This window comes from Haliaeetus albicilla, chromosome W (genome assembly GCF_947461875.1).
Source record: "Haliaeetus albicilla chromosome W, bHalAlb1.1, whole genome shotgun sequence".
In the NCBI taxonomy this organism is placed as follows: domain Eukaryota; kingdom Metazoa; phylum Chordata; class Aves; order Accipitriformes; family Accipitridae; genus Haliaeetus; species Haliaeetus albicilla.
In genome coordinates, this window is record NC_091515.1 from 11,462,950 (window position 1) to 11,483,110 (window position 20,161).

Below are 20,161 nucleotides of genomic sequence, written 5' to 3' on the forward strand. Positions count from 1 at the left end.
AGCGTAGTTGCTGTAGAGGCCCAAGAAAGCAATCAGCGATCCTCCAGGCATAGAAGAACTGAAACCACCTCCCTTGATTCTGGTGAGGAGACTTCTGGTCTGGCACTGCAAGGATCGGACAGTGAATACTCTGATGAGGAACAGCAATAGAGGGTCCCTGCCTTCGGCCAGGAGGAGGAAAGGGATGACCGGATATACTGGACTGTGTGGATTCGATGGCCTGGCACATCAGACCCACAGAAGTATAAGGCTTTGGTAGACACTGGTGCACAGTGTATGCTGGTGCCATCGGGGTATAGGGGCACAGAACCCATCTGGATCTCTGGAGTGACAGGGGGATACCAAGATGTATTGGCTTTGTGTGGCAAGGTTTTGGTAGTGGGGGCAGGTTACAGGGGTGGCTTCTGTGAGAAGCTGCTGGAAGCTTCCCCTGTGCCCAACAGAGCCAATACCAGCCGGCTCTAAGACGGACCCGCTGCCAGCCAAGGCCGAGCCAATCAGCAATAGTGGTAGCACCTGTGTGATAAAATATTTAAGAAGGAAAAAAAGTTGCTGGGACACAGAAACGGCAGCTGGAGAGAGAGTGAGAACATGTGAGAGAAACAACCCTGCAGACACCAAGGTCAGTGAAGAAGGAGGGGGAGGAGATGCTCTAGGTGCCGGAGCGGAGATTCCCCTGCAGCCCATGGTGAAGACCCTGGTGAGGCAGGTTGTCCCCCTGCCCATGGAGGTCCACGGTAGAGCAGATATCCACCTGCAGCCCGTGGAGGACCCCACGCCGGAGCAGGTGGATACATCTGAAGGAGGCTGTGACCCCGTGGGAAGCCCGCACTGGAGCAGTGTGCTCCTGAAGGACTGCACGCCGTGGAAGGGACCCATGCTGGAGCAGTTTGTGAAGAACTGCAGACCGTGGGAAGGACCCACCTTGGAGAAGTTCGTGGAGGACTGTCTCCTGTGGGAGGGACCCCACGCTGGAGCAGGGGAAGAGTGTAAGGAGTCCTGCCCCTGAGGAGGATGAAGCGGCAGAAATAACGTGCGATGAACTGACCATAGACCCCATCCCCATCCCCCTGCACCGCCGGTGGGGGGTAGGTAGAGAATCCGGGAGTGAAGTTGTGCCCGGGATGAAGGGAGGGGTGGAGGGAAGGTGTTCTGAGATTTGGTTTTATTTCTCATTACCTTACTCTGGTTGATTGGTAATAAATTGAGTTAATTTTCCCCAAACTGAGTCTGTTTTGCCCATGATGGTAATTGGTGAGTGATCTCTCCTGTCCTTATCTCGACCCACAAGCTTTTTGTTATATTTTCTCTCCCGTGTCCAGCTGAGGAGGGGGGAGTGATAGAATGGCTTTGGTGGGCACCTGGCATCCAGCCAGGGTCAACCCGCCACAAGTGTGAATTCAGAGTTTAAACCCAATGAAGCTTTGGGTCAGCCTCATTCGGAAGACAGTTTCCACAAAGGAGGTGTGTCTGTGCTGGCTGGTCAGCCCAGCGACAGAAGGACAGGAGCTCAGACGTAGCAAGTGAGGGTATACTGAGGGCATACTGCTTCCAGTAGGTTGAGGTATCTGGCTTTACGCACAGTAAAGAAACAACCCAGAAAAAAACAATAAAAACACAATGATTCTAATTCCATGAAAATGTCAGAGTGTGTTTTTGTAGTCTATACTAAACAAGAATGCTTTAACCTTTACTTTCTCAAAGCACGTTTAAAAGCTGAATACAAACTCATCCCAACATGATGATATACAGCCTGACAGTTCAGTGGCACACAAGACCTATGGGAAGACACTGCAGTGAAAATGAGACCAGAATTGCCTAGAACATGTATTGATGAAGTACATCTGCTAGCCTGAGCGTATTCTGTGGACTTGTAAATGAAATTTGGGTCTGTTCCCTCAAGAAAAAAAAATGACTTACAGCAGGTGGAAATTTTGGTACAAATTCCCAAAGAGCATCCCAACCCACCACTTTGCAACACAATGTAACTTACATATTTATCTGGCACCTTCAGTGAATATAGCACAAGTTGCTGATGTGAACTTCTCACTTGATGATCATTTTTCCCTTCTGCCTAAATTAAGATGATGCACTATAGCTCACCTGTAACTTTTGGGTCAGAGAATCCTTCTGTGCCTGGATATCTCTGGCACTGTCGATTTCTTGTTTCAATCTTTCTATTTCCTAAGGGAGAAGAAACAACCTCGCTAGCAACACATTACCTGGCTTGACCTCAGTGCAGGTAAGCTGGCTGCTGCTTCTTCTCCTGAGCAAGCCATTGCAATGATATATAAACTGGCAGTAACTGCTGCCCATCATAGCACATGAATTTTAAGCCCTGCTTCCAATATTCCTGAATCACAGTCCCAAAACAGCAATTCTATTGTGAATAAACAATACAGATAAGCATTTTCTTTGCTATAAAAGTCCAAGTCTTTCTCTCCCACACAAAAGATCTGAAGTAATGTTTTCCTAGAAAATTAAGAGTCCTTTTAATTAGAGAAACAATTTTATACTTTAAATTCTATTATAATCTATCCTCCATTTTTCCAAGAGAAAAATCCAATTTTCATCTGTGAGCTACTTATTATGTCACTAGCAGCAGGGCTGAGCATCAAAAAATTGCCTGCCTTGACCACTGATTTCTATAAAAAGAGAGTCTAAAAGAAATGGTATCTTTAATTTAGCAAGAAGAAAGTAATAAGGTATAAAAATAACAAATATAGATTAAAATAATGAATGGAAGAGAAACCTTTTCTTAGCTTACTTTCAGGAGACAAGAATAGAAACAGTTAATGAAACTAAAAGGTATCAAACTTAAAACTAATAAATACTTTTCCCCAGAAGGGCATAGTCACCTCCCAGAACTCTTTTCAGAAAGATCTCTTCGCAACCAACAGCTCAGCAAAATTCAAAAGCACATGATGCACCAAAATGGGAAACATTACCAACCTGAGGCTAATCTCTTAAGTATGAGGGAGTTTGGAAAAGGCTTTGTTCCATTTTGGGAGGATATTCTGTAATTACTGTGTCTTTCATGCATCCTCTTTGGAAACACCTAACAACAACCCCACTGGAGGCAAGACCCTGCAAGATACACTGCCCCTCTGAACAAGCACACCAGTGCCTACTGTGTCCGTCACAGAGGGCTCAAGGGATCTGGTCTTACGTGGGGCAAACAATCCTTCATATGTAGCTCCTTCTACCTCCTTTTTCCCCATCTATAAAGGGGCGATTCTCGATCTTTCTGTGGCACAAATCTGCTTTCCTTTAGGACCCATGCCAGTGCAGGTGTTACTCCAATTCCTTGTTCCTGCTGCTGGTCCAGCCCAAGGCATATGGCACAATAAATATCAAGTTATAGGCTGGGGGTTTGGTATGCATTTAAGGAAAGGGCTGATCTTAGGGATCGTAAAAGTCAGCTATATTAACATAGCCTGAAAAACAGATTGGCCTGAAAAAGACATTGATCTATTACTTGCTCCAAACACTACTCTCCAGAAAAAGGAAAGTGTGCTTACAACTGCTCCCCTTCTTAGTGAATTTGGACTGCATCAGTGTGATGACTGCTCTGTAGAAACTACATATGCCTCAGTGCAGACTTACTTTTGCAAAGAGAGATGCTCAGTAAAAGCAAACAGGAAAAAATGATACTTTGTTGTTGTTGTTCAGATACCCAGCTCTATATTGGACTGATGTAATTATATACACAGAAAAATATTAATCATTTCAAAGAAGCTGAAAAATGGATTTTACTTCATAACATCTATAGGAAATAATACAGTATTTACCAGCCATCACAAGTTTAATATTGAAAGCCTTTAGAAATGATGTAACAGAAAAGCCAAGAATAAATGTTATCAAATACCTCTTCTTTTTTCTTCAGCGCAGACTCTAACTCCTGTATTGTCTGGTTTAATTCTGTTTTATGTGTGTGGACTGCATTGGCTTGACTGCTCACACACTCTAGCTCAGTCACCTGTTGAAATAAGTAGAAGCAACACATACAGAATTAATTGCAACAAATTCAAGGTACTATTATTTCTTTGCGTAAATAGCTGCATTTGAAATATACCCTTAGTTCTGGGTGACTTATGTTGATTAAAATGGTGAAGGTGTTCTTATGAAGTTAGCCTAAAATTCCTTAAAAAATTGGTTTGCATAAAATGGTTGCTATGACTTCTAATGTTTACTGTAATATCTTGGAAACAATAAATTTAGTATGTGTAGAATGATTGCTGGAGGTGACCTATTGATATGCGTGTGTGTGTGTCCCCACCTTAAGGGAAGGTGAACCTCCAGGGTGGAATGCAGTGGATATGCAAGAAATCTGTTCCATAATAATTCCCTAAGAGACATAACCTGCAACCTTAGATGTTAGCAACACCAGGCGAGCTTGGTATGCTGACTCCAAGAGAAACAACACGGAGGGTGGAGCGGAGTGGAGACACCGCGGCCAGGCTCTGTGATATCACCACAGGGATAGGGAACTGGAACTACTGGAACAAGAATGGAAGGTCCCTGCATTGAATCCACTGAAGCAAGGAGGTGAAATAATGGGTGTTCTGTCAACGCTATGGCCTTACTTCTGATTTATATCATAAGTGCCCAGTTCTGGAGTAATGACACACTAAATCATGTCCTTTGGGTGAACTTTGCTCATTATAATCTCATTATAATCTCATTATAATACCAAAACACACCTCCGTCCCAAAAACTACCCACCTTCAAGGTGCGACCACCCCTCACTGAGCATGCACTCTGAATTCTCTCTAGCATATACCTTTAAAAGTAAAGCGAGAGAACTTTATACCAATCAAAGTAAAAGCATGTATGACTAGAGTCACTCAAGCTCCACCTAAAAAATAAGAAAATATAAAAGGCCTTAAGAGACGAGGAATGTTAGGGAAGACACCATCATAGACAAGTCAGGAGGACATCACTGAGTTCTGGGATCAGTCGACGGGCTGAACCTCTCTTCCCCCCCATAGGGACGCCTATTGGGTAAGATTCGAACCCTCGGTTATACCAAGTGCTTCCCTGGGAAACTTAGAAATCTCTATAGATTTTTTTCCATAATTTAATGTGCTTGTAGTCGACTGTATTATTATTTGCATGTGCTTTGCAGACAGTGTATTTATCACTGGCAATCCAAAAGAACCTGTACTGTTGCTTTAATAAACTGCGCTGCTCATTAATCTAGTAGCGATAGTTCATTAACGCAACCAAACTCCCTAAGTCTGGTAATTCTCGCGTGTTGAATGTAGCTAAGCCGAGAGTGCAGTACACTATTAAGTGCATCTGTCATCATGATAGTTCAGCATATTGAATGTGACTGGACTTATAGCATTGAATTGGACATCACTCAGAAATTAAACCTAGCCACCCCCATCCCCTCTGACATCTGAGGATAAGCTGGAATGCAAGGGGGTTTATTTTCTGCCAAACTTCTTTACCCTTTAATGCAACAGTATGTTGCAGGCTGAAAAACATTAATTAAAAGTTATACTTACTAATTATTGAAAAATTTATGGAAGAAGCTGAATTACCATTTCAGAAACAGTAACGTCTAGATGATTAAACATGGATCTAACTAACCTCTCCATCTGACACTTTCTAATGTTGCACTATATTAAGCAACTAAGCCACAATGCTCACCTACTTCCTAGCAAGCCAATTAACATTTCACAGCCTAAATTTCTGATTCAGCATCAACAATGTAATAGCAGACACTCAGCCACCAATGTACAGCTGCCAACTTCTTACTTCCTCTACTTTCAGATCTGTTGTGGTTTAAGCCCAGCCGGTAACAAAGCACCACAAAGCTGCTCACTCACTCTTCCCCCACCGGCCCTGGTGGGATGAGGAGGAGAAAATATAAAGAAAAGCTCCTGAGTCGAGACAAGGACAGGGAGGGATCACTTGCCACTTATGGTCATGGGCAAAAGACAGGCTCAACTTGGGGAAGAAACAAAAGCAATTTAATTTACTACAAATCAAATCAAAACAAGGATACTGAGAAGTAAACCCAAACCTTAGAACACCTTTCCCCCAACCCTCTCTCCTTCCCAGCTCAATTCCACTCCCGGTTTTTCTCTACCTTCTTCCCCCGGCAGTGCAGGGGGACAGGGGATGGGGGTTGGGGTCAGTTTGCCACACCTTGTCTCTGCTGCTCCTTCCTCCTCAGGAGGAGGACTCCTCACTCGTCCCCTGCTCCAGCGTGGGGGCCCTCCCATGGGAGACATTCCTCCACGAACTTCTCCAACATGAGTCCTTCAGGCACAGACTGCTCCAGTGCGGGCTTTCCCATGGAGTCATGGGCTGCTTCAGGGGCATCCACCTGCTCCAGCTTTGGGTCCTCCACGGGTTGGAAGTGGGCATCTGCTCCACCATTCACCTCCATGGGCCGCAGGGGGACAGCCTTCTGTCTCACCATGGGCTGCAGGGGCATCACCTCCTCCGGCACACCTCCTCCCCCTCCTTCTTCACTGACCTCAGTATCTGCATAGGTGTTTCTCACATTCCAATATCCTCCACCCACTGTAGGTTCCCCTTCTTAAATATGTTATTCCAGAGGTGCTACCACCGTTGCTGATTGGGTCAGCCTTGGCCAGAGGCAAGTCCGACTTGGAGCCAGGGAAGCTTCTAGCAGCTTCTCACAGGAGCCATCCCTGCAGCCCCTCCCCCACTGCAAAAAACCCTGCCACACAACCCCAAAACAGGATCTCATCTCTCAGTCACAAAGCCAACAGCTAATGGCACAATTTGGATTTTTACAGTTCCTCTTTATTAGCAGACAGCAAACACATGCCTGCGTGGATGTCTGCACTAAAACCTTTTTCTTTAGTAACAAAATGTTAGAATATTAAAAATACAATAACTAATTTTTTTCCAGAAGATATGTGCCTATCAATCTTAGTATATAGTCTTCAACAGAGCTGTATCATCTACCTACAGTAACTAACAAATCTGGCCCCAAAACTCCTTTGAACAAGGTATATTTCTGTGCTACCCAATTCTGCAACAAAAACCTTAAGGTCTCTATTTACCTTTCTCAGAGAAGTAGCCCCTAGACAGAGGGCATGTGTTCTCCAGGACAATTTTATTTCTTAGAAAAAAGAACATCTTGAGGAATCAAGGTTGGTGCCCTCCAGCACCGATGTAGTCTAGCTAGTGAAGCCACTGTGATGCCAGTAATTTCAGACTCTGAACTGTTTGTAGGCTCAAAAGGTAGATTACTGAGTGCAGGGAGAATTTGAAGGAAAGCCAAGATGAAATACAAGAAAATTAAAACAAAATCCCTATCAGCTTCTCCTTTCTGAGTCATAGAGCATGAACTTCCCCTCTGTAACAGCTATGACAAGTCTAGTTTCTTCTACTGGAAAACTATTAGACATTTTTGCACATCAGGCTTATAAATGGAGAGAAACTGAGATTACAGCAAATTCTTGGGAGGGGTAAGGGGAATGAGGGATGGGGAGATAGCTTGGTAACACAACACCCCACCCCTCACCCCCAAGAACTATCTTATTGGCTGGAATTGTCCCAAAAGAAATATCAGTGCTCGTGGCAAAAAAGTAATAGCAGTTTGCTCAGTTTTATATGCCACTGAGCATTACGACTGAAGTCTTGGATAATTTTCTCAATTTGCTTCAATTACACAAAAATATATCTATTTAGATGATTTGTGACTGCTACCAATTGTGACTATTACAGTATTTGCCACTACAATTAAACAAAAAACAAACAAGCAGAATTGCAACACACCAACTGGGATAAACCTACATCTAAACAGTGTCTGAACTAACATATAAATACAGCAAGAATCACAGAGGCACAGAATAACTTAGGCTGGAAGGGGACCCTGGTGATCATCTGGTAAAGGCCCCCTGCTCAAAATAGGGCCAATTTTGAAGTCACATTTGGTTGCTCAGGGTCTTGTCCAGTCAAGAACCCTTCACCATCCAGCAGAGCTGCCACAGTTGTACATAGGTTCCTGTATTTCTGCCACTGCAGCTTTATGCAGAGCTCTAGTTCATTCCTAAGTTTTTTTGGAACTGTCAAATTCACCCACCTTGTCCACCTTCACCCCTTCTGAAGTTCAACTTGTTAAACATTTCCATGCTTTTCTGCTGAACTGAGTCTTGAATTGGAGGTGGAAGCCTCTGTGAACCCAGGGTTAGGGTTGTTATGGGAACTCAGGGTCAGACCCTCTCTTACCCATTGGTAAAGACTGGATCGTTGCATGGTAACCTCCAAGAAAGTCAATCTCTTTTTTAAAGCTGTTGCACTCGGCAATACCCACTGGCTCTTACCAAGTACTGGCACAGTGAATACTCATTTACACAAAGTGGAAGAGCCTCAGCAGGAGAGACATAAAAAAAACTTCTTGAACCACTTCTGTCCTAGCACCTAGTGCCCTAGAAGCAGGTGCAGAGGCATCCCATCCTGTTACTAAGGGAGGGCTTGGACCCCACTGCTCTCCACATGGTTTCCTCTAGGTTGGTACACATGGTGAGGATGCATGTGTTGGTGTGAGCCTGGAGTCCAAGGAGACTGGTGGATTGAACTGGGGTGGATGAAATGTTACGGTTCTCAGCTGTATGTATTGTTGCTGGCTGAAAACACCTCCCACTACAGCCCTGCCGGCTGTGTGGCTCACGTGAATGCTCCCCAGTGCACTCCGGTCCATACTAACTCAAGACACCTATTGAAATTGCTTAAGCAAACACAGCTAATTTTGCTTGAGCATAGTAGGGAGTGCTCTCACAAACCTTCTTGCCAACAGAGGCAACCACTGTCAGAAGGGCAATTAATTACCCACACTAAAGAGGCTGTGATGTCTTACTCTGGTCCAGCTTTTCTCTGGGCAAAGGTCCATCTCTTACTGCTTATGCAAGAAAATAATGCATTGTTCAATTGTTTTGTTCACCGTTCATTGAAAAATCAGTAACTTGGAAAAAAAACCCCCAAATTCAATTAAAAAAACAGGTTTACTTTAATCACATATTTAAATGTCCATTCCTACTGAGATCTGAAAAGATGTCAAATATCATGATGTTCTCTTCTTGAATGTACCTATAAAAAAGAAAATTGTATTGTGACCCTTTAAAAAAAATCTGTAGAGTAAGATGGGCTGGAAAATGATGTGATATAAAGAATATGCAATTGAAAACAGAAGCAATAAAAGATAAAGCTCTAGGCAAAAATCTGGATAGCATTTATTTGCTCTATTTCCTTGTTTCAAATTGAATTTATTTTTCTCATGACCAGTGGTCCAAAAGTCATTAAAAATAACTGTTTATGCATTATGCACAGAAGGGGGCATAAAAAGAAGCTAAAATGCTTTAGTCTGACCCTCCCACATGCTCTTTTCAGGGACATCTCCTCATTCAGTTTAAGAGCAAGGCTCAATCAATCATTCAAGCCTTTGCACAGCAACACTAAGCAATGTACCTGTGATTACGCCTTTTTTCCAGTACAGAATTCAGACTGAAAAAACAGTCTTTGAATAATAACTGATTAAACAAGGTTCTTCTATTGTGCTATCGTAAGGCTGCACTGACTTGCATATCTGAAAAAAGTCAGTACTGTGGCTTCGTATTTGAGACTAAAAAAGAAAAAAAATATTGTTCTTAGCCTCTGCTTCTTTATTTTGCATTTATCATACAGGTAAGGATTGCACATCGGTAAAAAAATTCCAAAAGGGCTTTTTAGTGACTCTTTAATGAGCTAAGTGTTCTAGTATATGGCCATTATTATACTTAACTGCATACTTCAGTGCAAAATACATCAGCTGAAATAAGACAGCAAGGCAACTTGTTCTGGCAGAGCCTAGACCTTCTCAGCAGAGGCCATTTGAGAGTTTTCTGGAAATTTTGATCTAGGGTCAACAGCCTATAAATATAGGAGGATGCCAGACATAAATTTTCATTGTAGCAGACAGCTAGCGCACACTGGGCTGTTGGGAAGGCTGAAGGAGTGAGGTTTTGGGCCAACGAGGAGTTACAGACTTAATGTGAGCTTAAGACAGTGACTGCTCAAAGCTTCAGAAGACTGAAGAGTTTCTCAAAGAAAACAAACCAAATCAAAGCACAAAGAAACCAAGAGAGGAGATAGCACCAAATCTCAACACAGACAACTGCTTCATGAGTGAAGTCTTTGGTTAGACAGAGGCAAAGAAGTGGGAATGACAGAAATATTTCAAGTGGTAATCCTCCCCAAGCAATTATTGACAGAATGAATCTGAGCTATGTTTGCTGCAGGTTGATTCATTTTTTTCAAACCACTTTCTTGAGATAAATTTGTACACTTCTGATCTCAAACAACAAGTTTTTACTCAGCATCTTAAATTCAGTGCCAGCAGATCATGAAATTCCTTCTAAACTTCATACAGAAATTACTTCAACTGCTACAGAAATGCAAAGAAAGACAGATTAGAACATATTTTCAGTGTACCTGTAGCCTATTTTATAGATATATCTGACACCATTAACTTGTTGTTTCCTAAAGATATTTTTATCCCTTATATTTATTGTGGAATGCAATATCCAAGGTCTACTAACCCAGGCTACAGTACAGAACAGGCAGAGTGCTCACATGCAAGACTGAATTTAACTATTAATTATGTATTTTTAGCTAGTTGAGTTACATCCCTAAATGGATCATAACTGTGACTGAGTGTCCTGGTTTTCAGCTGGGATAGAGTTAATTGTCTTCCTAGGAGCTAGTACAGTGCTATGTTTTTAAGCTAGGTATGAGAAGAATGTTGATAACACTGATGTTTTCAGTTGTTGCTAAGTAATGTTTAAAGTCAAGGATTTTTCAGCTTCTCATCCCCAGCCAGCAAGAAGGCTGGAGGGGCACAAGAAGTTGGGAGGGGACACAGCCGGGCAGCTGACCCAAAGTGGCCAATGGGGTATTCCATACCATGTGATGTCACATCTAGTATATAAACTGGGGGGGTGGGGGGATCACCACTCAGGGACTAACAGGGTGTCGGTCAGCAGGTGGTGAGCAATTGCATTGTGCATCACTTGCATATTCCAATCCTTTTATTACTACTGTTGTCATTTTATTAGTGTTACCATTATCATTATTAGTTTCTTCTTTTCTGTTCTATTAAACCATTCTTATCTCAACCCACGAGTTTTACTTTTTTTTTTTCCCAATTCTCTCCCCCATCCCACTGGGTGGGGGGGAGTGAGTGAGCGGCTGCGTGGTGCTTAGTTGCTGGCTGGGGTTAAACCACAACACTGTGATAATATTATTCCATCAATAATTCAAGATGAACCTCCTACAAAGAAGAAAAGAGCCCTTTGCTTTCCACAATGAGAAGAGAAATTATGTTGCATGACTCAGCAAAACTGGGAATAACTGCATAAAGTTTTGCATAATTTATGCAGAAGAAGCTTCTCAGTTCTTCATGGTGGACAGTAAGATGCAAGACAGCATGCAAACAAGCCGATCATAAAAATAATTCTAGCATAGCTTTCAAGAATAAAAACTCTGGAAAGATTTTTGGTGCTAAGAAATGTGAAAATGCAGAAAACAAGGAAAATTGCTTTTCAAGGTTGCTGTTGAAAGAACAAAAAGCGCACCATAGTATTATTCATATACATCACTTTTGACAGAAAATTAATTATTATAGTTTTCCAAGATTTACCCATAGATAAAATGATAACCTGAGGGCAGGGGGAGTTTTGTGCATTACCAATAATATAGTACTTTTTTCAACTTAGAAAACAATTAAAGATTTTGCTGAAAAGGACACATTTTTCTCTGTGGGCACTGATGCCTCAAGCCATGGAAATATCAAAATGTTTTCCACAGTTATTCATTCTTACAGAGATGAAAGAGGAATAATCCATCATCTGCTTGATTTTTGTGAAGAAAGTAATGAAACTGCAGTAGGAATATTTGAAAATATAAGAAGTGTACTAAAATCAATGCTTTGAACTTCAGCCATGCATTATTATTTGCAACTGATAAAGCTAATACTAACTTCAGGTGACATCCCTTTCTCTGCAATCTAATTAGCAAATATTTTTTCCAGCTATCTGGCCAGCTCATGAAATACATGCAATAGCAAACACAGTACAGATTTGTCATCCTTTAATCCTGAGGATTTAACTCCAGTAATTTCCTCATTCTCCAATGGAGTTTTGGAATTATAGGATATATTTTTTTCTACAAAGCTTTGACTACATAAAAATGTTGTGGCATGTTTGTGTACAGTTTTTATAACTTGTGGATAAAAGGATCATAAAGCATTTCTTAGTTTAAAAAAAACTAAGAAAGATGATGAACTTGGGGATGAGGGACCCTTCAGTGAAAACATTTTTTCCTTTTCCAGAGTGACAGCAGTTTGGTTCGCTGTTTTTATTTCTTTTCCAAATTATAATCTTGTATGACACTTTTGTATCACCCCACATGCAGTGAAAGTGAATTCCCAGAAAAAAACCCTAATGAAATAGTCTTGGGTCCTAAATGCAAATCTGCTCTAAAAACAAATCAAGGCAAACAGAAAAAGACAGAAAGGACTTGCCTTCAGTTCACCATCCATAAAAAAAATCTGATTTCAGAAAACAAAACTACTATAACCTGATTCACCTGCTCTGTCTGAAAAGGGGCCATCTTTTTAGTAAACTGCAAGTATTAACTAAGGGTTGAATCTTGATAAAGGCTAGATGTGGATTATTTATATTAGGAATCACGCATAGAAAGAGAGCTGAGAATACGCGCTGGATTTCAGAAATCCTGTCCTAGGAAATGCTCTGATACTCTAATGTCAAGACTGACAATATATACCATTTCAAAATTAATATGGAACTTATGATAGCTGAAATGGATATTGGAGGAGCAAAAATGTATATCTGAAATAAAATCATAGAATCATTTAGGTTGGAAAAGACCTTCAAGATCATCGAGTCCAACCATCATCCATGCCCACTAAACCATGTCCTGGAGTACCCAATATACTTGCTTTTTGAATATCTCCAGGGATGGTGACTCAACCACTTGCCTGGGCAGCCTGTTCCAATGCCTGACAACCCTCTCAGTAAAAAATTTTTTCCTAATATCTAACCTAAATCTCCTTTGCCTCAACTTGAGGCCATTTCCTCTTGTCCTATCTCCAGCCACCTGACAGAAGAGACCAGCAACCACCTCACTACAACCCCCTTTCAGGTAGTTGTAGAGAGCTATAAGGTCTCCCCTCAGCCTCCTCTTTTCTAGACTAAAAAGCCCCAGTTCCCTCAGCCGCTCCTCATAAGACTTGTGCTCCAGACCCCTCACCAACTTGGTTGCCCTTCTCTGAACACGCTCCAGCAACTCAATGTCTTTCCTGTAGTGAGGGGCCCAAAACTGAACACAGTACTCAAGGTGCGGCCTCACCCGTGCCAAGTATAGGGGAACAATCACCTCCCTGCTCCTGCTGGCCATGCTATTTCTGATACAGTCTAGGATGCCATTGGCCTTCTTGGCCACCTGGGCACACTGATGGCTCATATTCAGCTGGCTGTCAACCAGCACACCCAGGTCCTTTCTCTGCCGGGCAGCTTTCCAGCCGCTCTTCCCCAAGCCTGTAGCGTTCCATGGGGTTGCTGTGACCAAAGTGCAGGACCTGGTACTTGGCCTTGTTGAACTTCATACGATTGGCCTCAGCCCATCAATCCAGCCTGTCCAGATCTCTTTGTAGAGCCTCCCTACCCTCAAGCAGATCGACCCTGCCTCCCAACTTGGTGTAGTCTGCAAACTTGCTGAGGGTGCACTCAATCACCTCATCCAAATCATCAATAAAGATATTAAACAGAACAGGGCCCAACACCGAGCCCTGGGGAACACCACTTGTGACCTGCCGCCAACTAGATTTCACCCCATTCACCACAACCCTCTGGGCTTGTCCATCTAGCCAGTTTTTCACCCAGCAAAGAGTACACTTATCCAAGCCATGAGACGCCAGCTTCTCAAGGAGTATGCCATGAGAGACAGTGTCAAAGGCCTTGCTGAAGTCAAGGAAGATAACATCCACAGCCTTTCCCTCATCCACTAGGTGGGTCACCTGGTCATAGAAGGAGATCAGGTTGGTCAAGCAGGACCTGCCTTTCGTAAACCCATGCTGACTGGGCCTGATCCCCTTCTTATCCTGGACTTGCCATGTGAGTGCTCTCAAGACAAACTGTTCCATAATCTTCCCTGGTACCGAGGTCAGGCTGACAGGCCTGTAGTTCTGTGGATCCTCCCTCCGACCCTTCTTGTAAATGGGAGTCACATTAGCAAGACTCCAGTCCTCTGGGACCTCCCCTGTTGACCAGGAACGCTGATAGATGATAGAGAGTGGCTTGGCAAGGACCTTCACCAGTTTCCTCAGTACTCTTAGATGGATCCCATCAGGTCCCATAGATTTCTGAGTGTCCAGATGGCGTAGTAGGTCATTAACTATTTCCTCCTGGATTAAGGGGGATATGTTATGCTCTTCATCCTTACCTTCCAGCTCAAGGGGTGGAGTACCCTGAGGATGACTGGTCTCCCTATTAAAGACTGAGGCAAAGAAGGCATTAAGTAAGTACCTTGGCCTTTTTCTCATCACTGGTTGCTACGTTCCCTTCTTGTAGGGTTCGGCGTTCGGAAGATCTCGCGATGTCACGGAAAGTTAGAGGGTTAGTCGCAGCCTTATGATGTGTCTGTAATCCCACCTACCCTTGTTAGTATAAAAGGAATTGACTGCGCAATAAAAGGCGGAAGTTGGCGCTCACACTGTGTGTGTTATCTGTCTCTTTCCCTGGTCTGGGGTTGATCAGTGATCTAATCGTGGCACCTTGATATGCGGCGAACGCTACATAATGGTGACCCCGACGTGATCGGTCGCACTAGGCGACGATGGGACTTGCGCAAGTGATTAAGGTGTTGAAAGTGTTGGCTGATGAGGTGGGTGCTCACGGAACGATTAGGAGGGGCCCCACGGGCGAATGCATCCAATGGGTGCTGCGCCGGGGAGGGATGGGCTCTCCCAAAGAAGTATTAAGTCCCCCAAATTGGGGAGAGATTCGGGAACTGTTGCTCCAGTCGGCACTCGCGGGTGAGCGCGGAGCTGCGGAACGATTACAAGCGTGGGGGAGAGTGGAGGAGGTAGTTACGGCAGGACGGAAAGCTGGGGAGTGTTGGTCGGCGGCGCGAGCTGTGTTGTTTGCGGATGAAGCGCCGGTTCAAAAACAAGGGGGGGCAGTGCCCCCAGAGACAGTGAGTCAAACTCGGACGGAGTGGGCGGCCGTGGAGCGGGGCTCACAGAGCGGTCCATCTCTGACTGAGAGCGTGGACACGGAGAGTACGACAGAGACGGAGGTTTTTCCTGTAGGGACGGTACCAGCGGGGACGGACGAGCCCCCTCCGCGGTGTCCATGGGAGGAGTTACGGCGGGAGGTTCGGAAGGACTTGGGGGAGTGCCTCTTGGACTGGGATCCAGGCGGGGACGTTAAGGGAGATTTGTACCGTTAGTTGAGAGAGTGGGAGGAACGGCCACCCGCGGAGGGGATAACTGGGAGGCAGCGGGGGTTGGAGACTGTGGCAGAGGAGGAAACACCCCCCCCGCGGGGGAAATCAGGCGCCCTTGCCGGGAGAGCGGACGGAGCCTCCTGAGCCTTTGCCTGAGCCTGCGCCTGCTGAGCAGTCAGCTGCACCCCCTCCGGCGCTTCCTCCGCCCCCTCCCTCCTCCCTTCCTTTCCGCCCCCCCCTCCGCCGCCTTGCAGCGGCGCGTGTCAGCCGGCCATGGAATGGCCGCCGCCAGGCGCGGCCGCGGCCGGCCCCGGGCAGAACCATCCGCCCCCCCGCCACCGCCCTTTCATCCATCCCGCCTCTCGGAACCAGAGACGGTGAAACCAACCGCGCCCGCGATAGACGCGGAGCCGCCTGCAGTAGCCTCTGCAGACGAGAGGGAGAGGCATTGGAGGAGAGTAAAAAAAAAAAAAAAAAAAAAAAAAAAAAAAAGGAGGCGTTTCACTGGAAAGTCCTTGAGAAATTGAAGACTTTGTCCCAATGGCAACTGGGACGGCACCGGCGGGTGCTGGAGCCACTGATCCGACAGATTCTGACTAATAGAGTATTACACCTTAGAGGACCAGCGGACATTGAGTCCTTCAGAGAGGTGTTTAGAACAGCGTGCCCTATTGTATATAGAACTTGCTTTGGGTAAAAAGTGTGTTAAGCATAATTTGATTAAACATAGTGTGATTACGGGAAGACAGTGTGGGGTAAACGTAAAAGTTAATTAAAGCCAAAATTAGGGGTAAGGTCTATTTCCATTAATAACCTGGGAACGAGGTTGAGTGTGTTTCCACAGATACAGGCCCACAACGGACTCCTGTTGAATTTGCATGACCATCATCATCTGGAGCATCATAGATGGTGTGGCAATATGAATACCACCTCAGCCAAAAACTAATGTATAGGTCACCTTGGTTAACATAACAGGTCAAGATTCTCTGTGCACCGCAACCGCATCATAAAGCCCATGAACCAATAGACAAGATGGCTATGACTCGTGCAGCGCGCCTGGCCAGCGAGCGCATGTGTCATAGATTGCAGCCGAGGCAGACTTTTGGCACCCGCTGGCCACGTGTGCCAAAACCTGTTCCTCTGCAAATGTATAAATACCGGGATTTTCCGAAGAGCATCAGGCTGGTGTACGGTGAGGCCATCGTTGCCTCTGTGGGGATGCCCACGGAAAGCTGGCACCTACCAATTGCTGGGCTGAGTTCGCGGGGCAAGATGACACAAGAATGTATGGATGGTTCATCTTCCTCATAGTCCTCATGGTTTGGGTCATTAGGGGTAATGGGTTGGCTCAAAGAATTATGGGCATTATTGTAGTTATTGTGATTTTAGCTATTGTAATAATTTTACCTTGTCCAGCTTGTTAAGTAAACATGGCATCCCTCATATAGCACCGGCCAGGCCATTGTAGAACGAGCACATCAAACTTTAAAGGCCTTACTCGATCGGCTTAGGGAGGGGGAGCTGGAGGAGCCCTCCTGGTTACAGGAAAACACACCTGCTCTCCGTACACAGCGTCTTCTGTTAACTGCATTAACTTCACTAAATCAGACAGTTCGAGGGGATCTGGAAGAGACGGCGGCGCAACGACACTTTACGAACACGGAAGAGAAAGGTCCCTACCCGTTGGTCCGCGTACGTGACTTTCAGACACGCCAATGGGATGGGCCGTTTGAGTTGCGTTGTCTCGGGCGAGGGTATGCCTGTGTACAGACACCTGAAGGGCTACTGAAATGGGTTCCTAGTCGTATGATTCGTCCTGCCTTAACCTCGTAGTGTTTGAGTGTTTTTCCTACAGGTTGCCGTCATCCTTTCCTGGCTTGTGACACCTTGGGTATCTGCTACAAACTTCTGGCAGTGGATGCAAAGCCAACTGGGGGACCCTGATGTGTATCTGGATGACGTCCCTCTCAGAGTCCATCAATACGTGCCTTTATGGGATCCGGCTGTCAGAGCTCGCAGCCAGGAATCTAGGTGCCTCAGACATTAAGCCTTAACATCAGTGCACCAATGATAAACTTTATAGAATAATAGAAGTAATTCTTTCCAAGCCTCATGATGTATCTGTATAACTTTCAATCTACCTCCTGTGTGAATTTCTATAAGGGAGCTCTTTGCTCTGCAGGGTAAATGGGACATTTATGGGTGTTTAAGATAGAGTGTTTCAACTTAGTTGTAGAGATATGTTTATACTCATAGTACTTTACTTAGTTATTTCTTGGTGTGGAATTGTTCATAATAATAGAGGCCAACTCGTCATAGAGAGGGGGGAGATGTAGGGTTCGGCGTTCGGAAGATCTCGCGATGTCACGGAAAGTTAGAGGGTTAGTCGCAGCCTTATGATGTGTCTGTAATCCCACCTACCCTTGTTAGTATAAAAGGAATTGACTGCGCAATAAAAGGCGGAAGTTGGCGCTCACACTGTGTGTGTTATCTGTCTCTTTCCCTGGTCCGGGGGGTGATCAGTGATCTAATCGTGGCACCTTGATATGCGGCGAACGCTACACCTTCTGTATCCATTAAAGGATAGATATTCTCCTTGGGATTCTTTTTACTGTTAACATATTTGTAAAAACATTTTTTGTTGTCCCTTACGATAGTGGCCAGATTTAGTTTTAGCTGAGCTTTTGCCTTTCTAATTTTCTCTCTGTATGATCTAACAAGATCCCTGTACTCCTCCCAAGTTGCCCGCCCTTTCCTCCAGAGATGATAAACTCTCCTTTTTTTCTTGAGCCCTAGCAAAAGCTCCCTGTTCAGCCAGGCCGGTTGTTTTCCTCAGCGGTTCGACTTGCGGCACATGGGAATAGGCTGGTCCTGAGCCATTAAGATTTCCTTCTTAAAGAATGACCATTCCTCCTGGACCCCTTTGCCCTTCAGGACTGTCTCCCAAGGGACTCTCTCAACCAGTGCCTTGAAGAGGCCAAAGTTAGCCCTCCGGAAGTCCATCATTTGTGATAGACTCAGGCACTCCCTGCAGCCAGAGACCTGGACAGCTGCATGTTTACATGGGACCTCTGTCTGCGTCACCACATTTTTCCTAACAATGGCTTTCACCTGAGTAGCAACCATACCTGGGTCTCCCTCTGGGCCGACACCCACCACTTGAGTAGCCTTCTCGAGCTGGGAAGAGGGGGGGGGCTGCACAAACTGCCTGCACGAACTGCCGCGCCACGCCCTGTTCGCCGCGCTCCTCAGGGCCGTTCAAATCTCCCGCGGTTGCCCCTGGCAACGCCCACGCCGCGTCAGCCTCTCTCGCGAGAGCCGCCGGCTCTGGACAGGTCCCTCTGCTCTTTCCCGGCGCTCCTGGGCCTCGGGAACCTCCCAGTCTGCCTCAATCTAGTGCTTAGCCACCGACTTACCGTTGCCTCTGCTGGCCTCGCCGCTGACTAATGCTCATATTTTTTCTTTGGTATCCCCTAATTCCATGCAAAGAAGGTGGTCAGCCTCCACAATGGTTTCTCTTCTCAAGGATTCTTAAAATATTACTCTGGATTTCTTTTTATTAGAAACTAGTTCCACTGTAAGAAGGATAACGGACCTCATGCAGATAATTACAGCCTGCTCTAAAACATAAACTTTTTTTAAGGCAAGATTGTAATTTCAAAAACAAAAAACAAAGTCACTATATTCCCACGTCTTCTAAAAACTTGACTATCACAGTTAGAACAATTAGCCTTTCCAGATCTTACTGTGTTGTAGAAAACCCTAATACTCCACAGAACATCTCTCTTGAACATTTGGTCAATATTTAACATTATGACCTCATTTGGGAAAGAACTGCCCTTTTTTGGTCCTTTCAGGAGTTTCTAGTGCAACAAGAATTCTCTTGCAATTCCAGATGAAAGGACTGCATATGTAAAAATATGGACTTAGTTGTCCATTTTTTGTGCACTCAGGATTGGTCCATCTGCACACGCATTTGTTTCAATTAAATGCATAGACAAATACAAGCAAAATGGTAATCCCACTTTTTTGATTAAATTGCCAAACTAACCATATTTACCCTGCAAAATGCTTATCTATTTTCTTTATTAAACAAATGGTACCAAGCTACTATCTAGCCACATGCTAATTACAATATCTTAAGGAAGTTATACTTGGATAACTTTTTTCTTTAATCAAACTAAATTTAAATATAAGTTTGGATTTTTCAGTGGGGGTAGGAGGGGGACAGTCTTAAAGGGAGGATGACAAGAGATAGGCATCACATAAAAAAGGTGCATTGCCAATAAATTTTTGGATTAAAATTCCATTCATAAATTTCTTTTTACCACACTTTCTGTCACCTTGTTTCATATTTCCACTTTTAGAAAATATCCTTCCTTGGTCATATAAACCCAAACAGTTATTCAGAGTAGTCCCCACAGTGATACTAATAAGTTGTTCAATAAGCACTGACTTCTCAGCAAGTAAGAAGCTCACAATATGGGCTCTGATTCAGCAAGCAACTATATCACACATCTGCATGTTCAAAATTGAGTTTTGGTTATTCAATTATTAATGCAGCTGGTGGAAACATGGAGGTGACTGCTAAGGGGCCTGCAAAGATTTTCTATAGAAATTTTTTGGATAATCTGAGCAGATGGCTTATATGGCATCCCATACTTCTTGT

The 20,161-nt window shown here is 44.4% G+C and overlaps 1 protein-coding gene across 1 annotated transcript in view; it reads right to left on the reverse strand.

Moving 5' to 3' along the window:
* LOC104313270 (homer scaffold protein 1) overlaps nucleotides 1-20,161 on the reverse strand; it is a 146,981-nt gene that overhangs the window by 11,969 nt on the left and 114,851 nt on the right. Inside the window, exons 7-8 of the mRNA XM_069774873.1 lie at nucleotides 3,869-3,979; nucleotides 2,104-2,184 (exon numbers count right to left, since the gene is read on the reverse strand). Of these exons, the coding sequence (XP_069630974.1) occupies nucleotides 2,104-2,184; nucleotides 3,869-3,979 (192 nt within the window). The remainder of the gene's footprint in view (nucleotides 1-2,103; nucleotides 2,185-3,868; nucleotides 3,980-20,161) is intronic.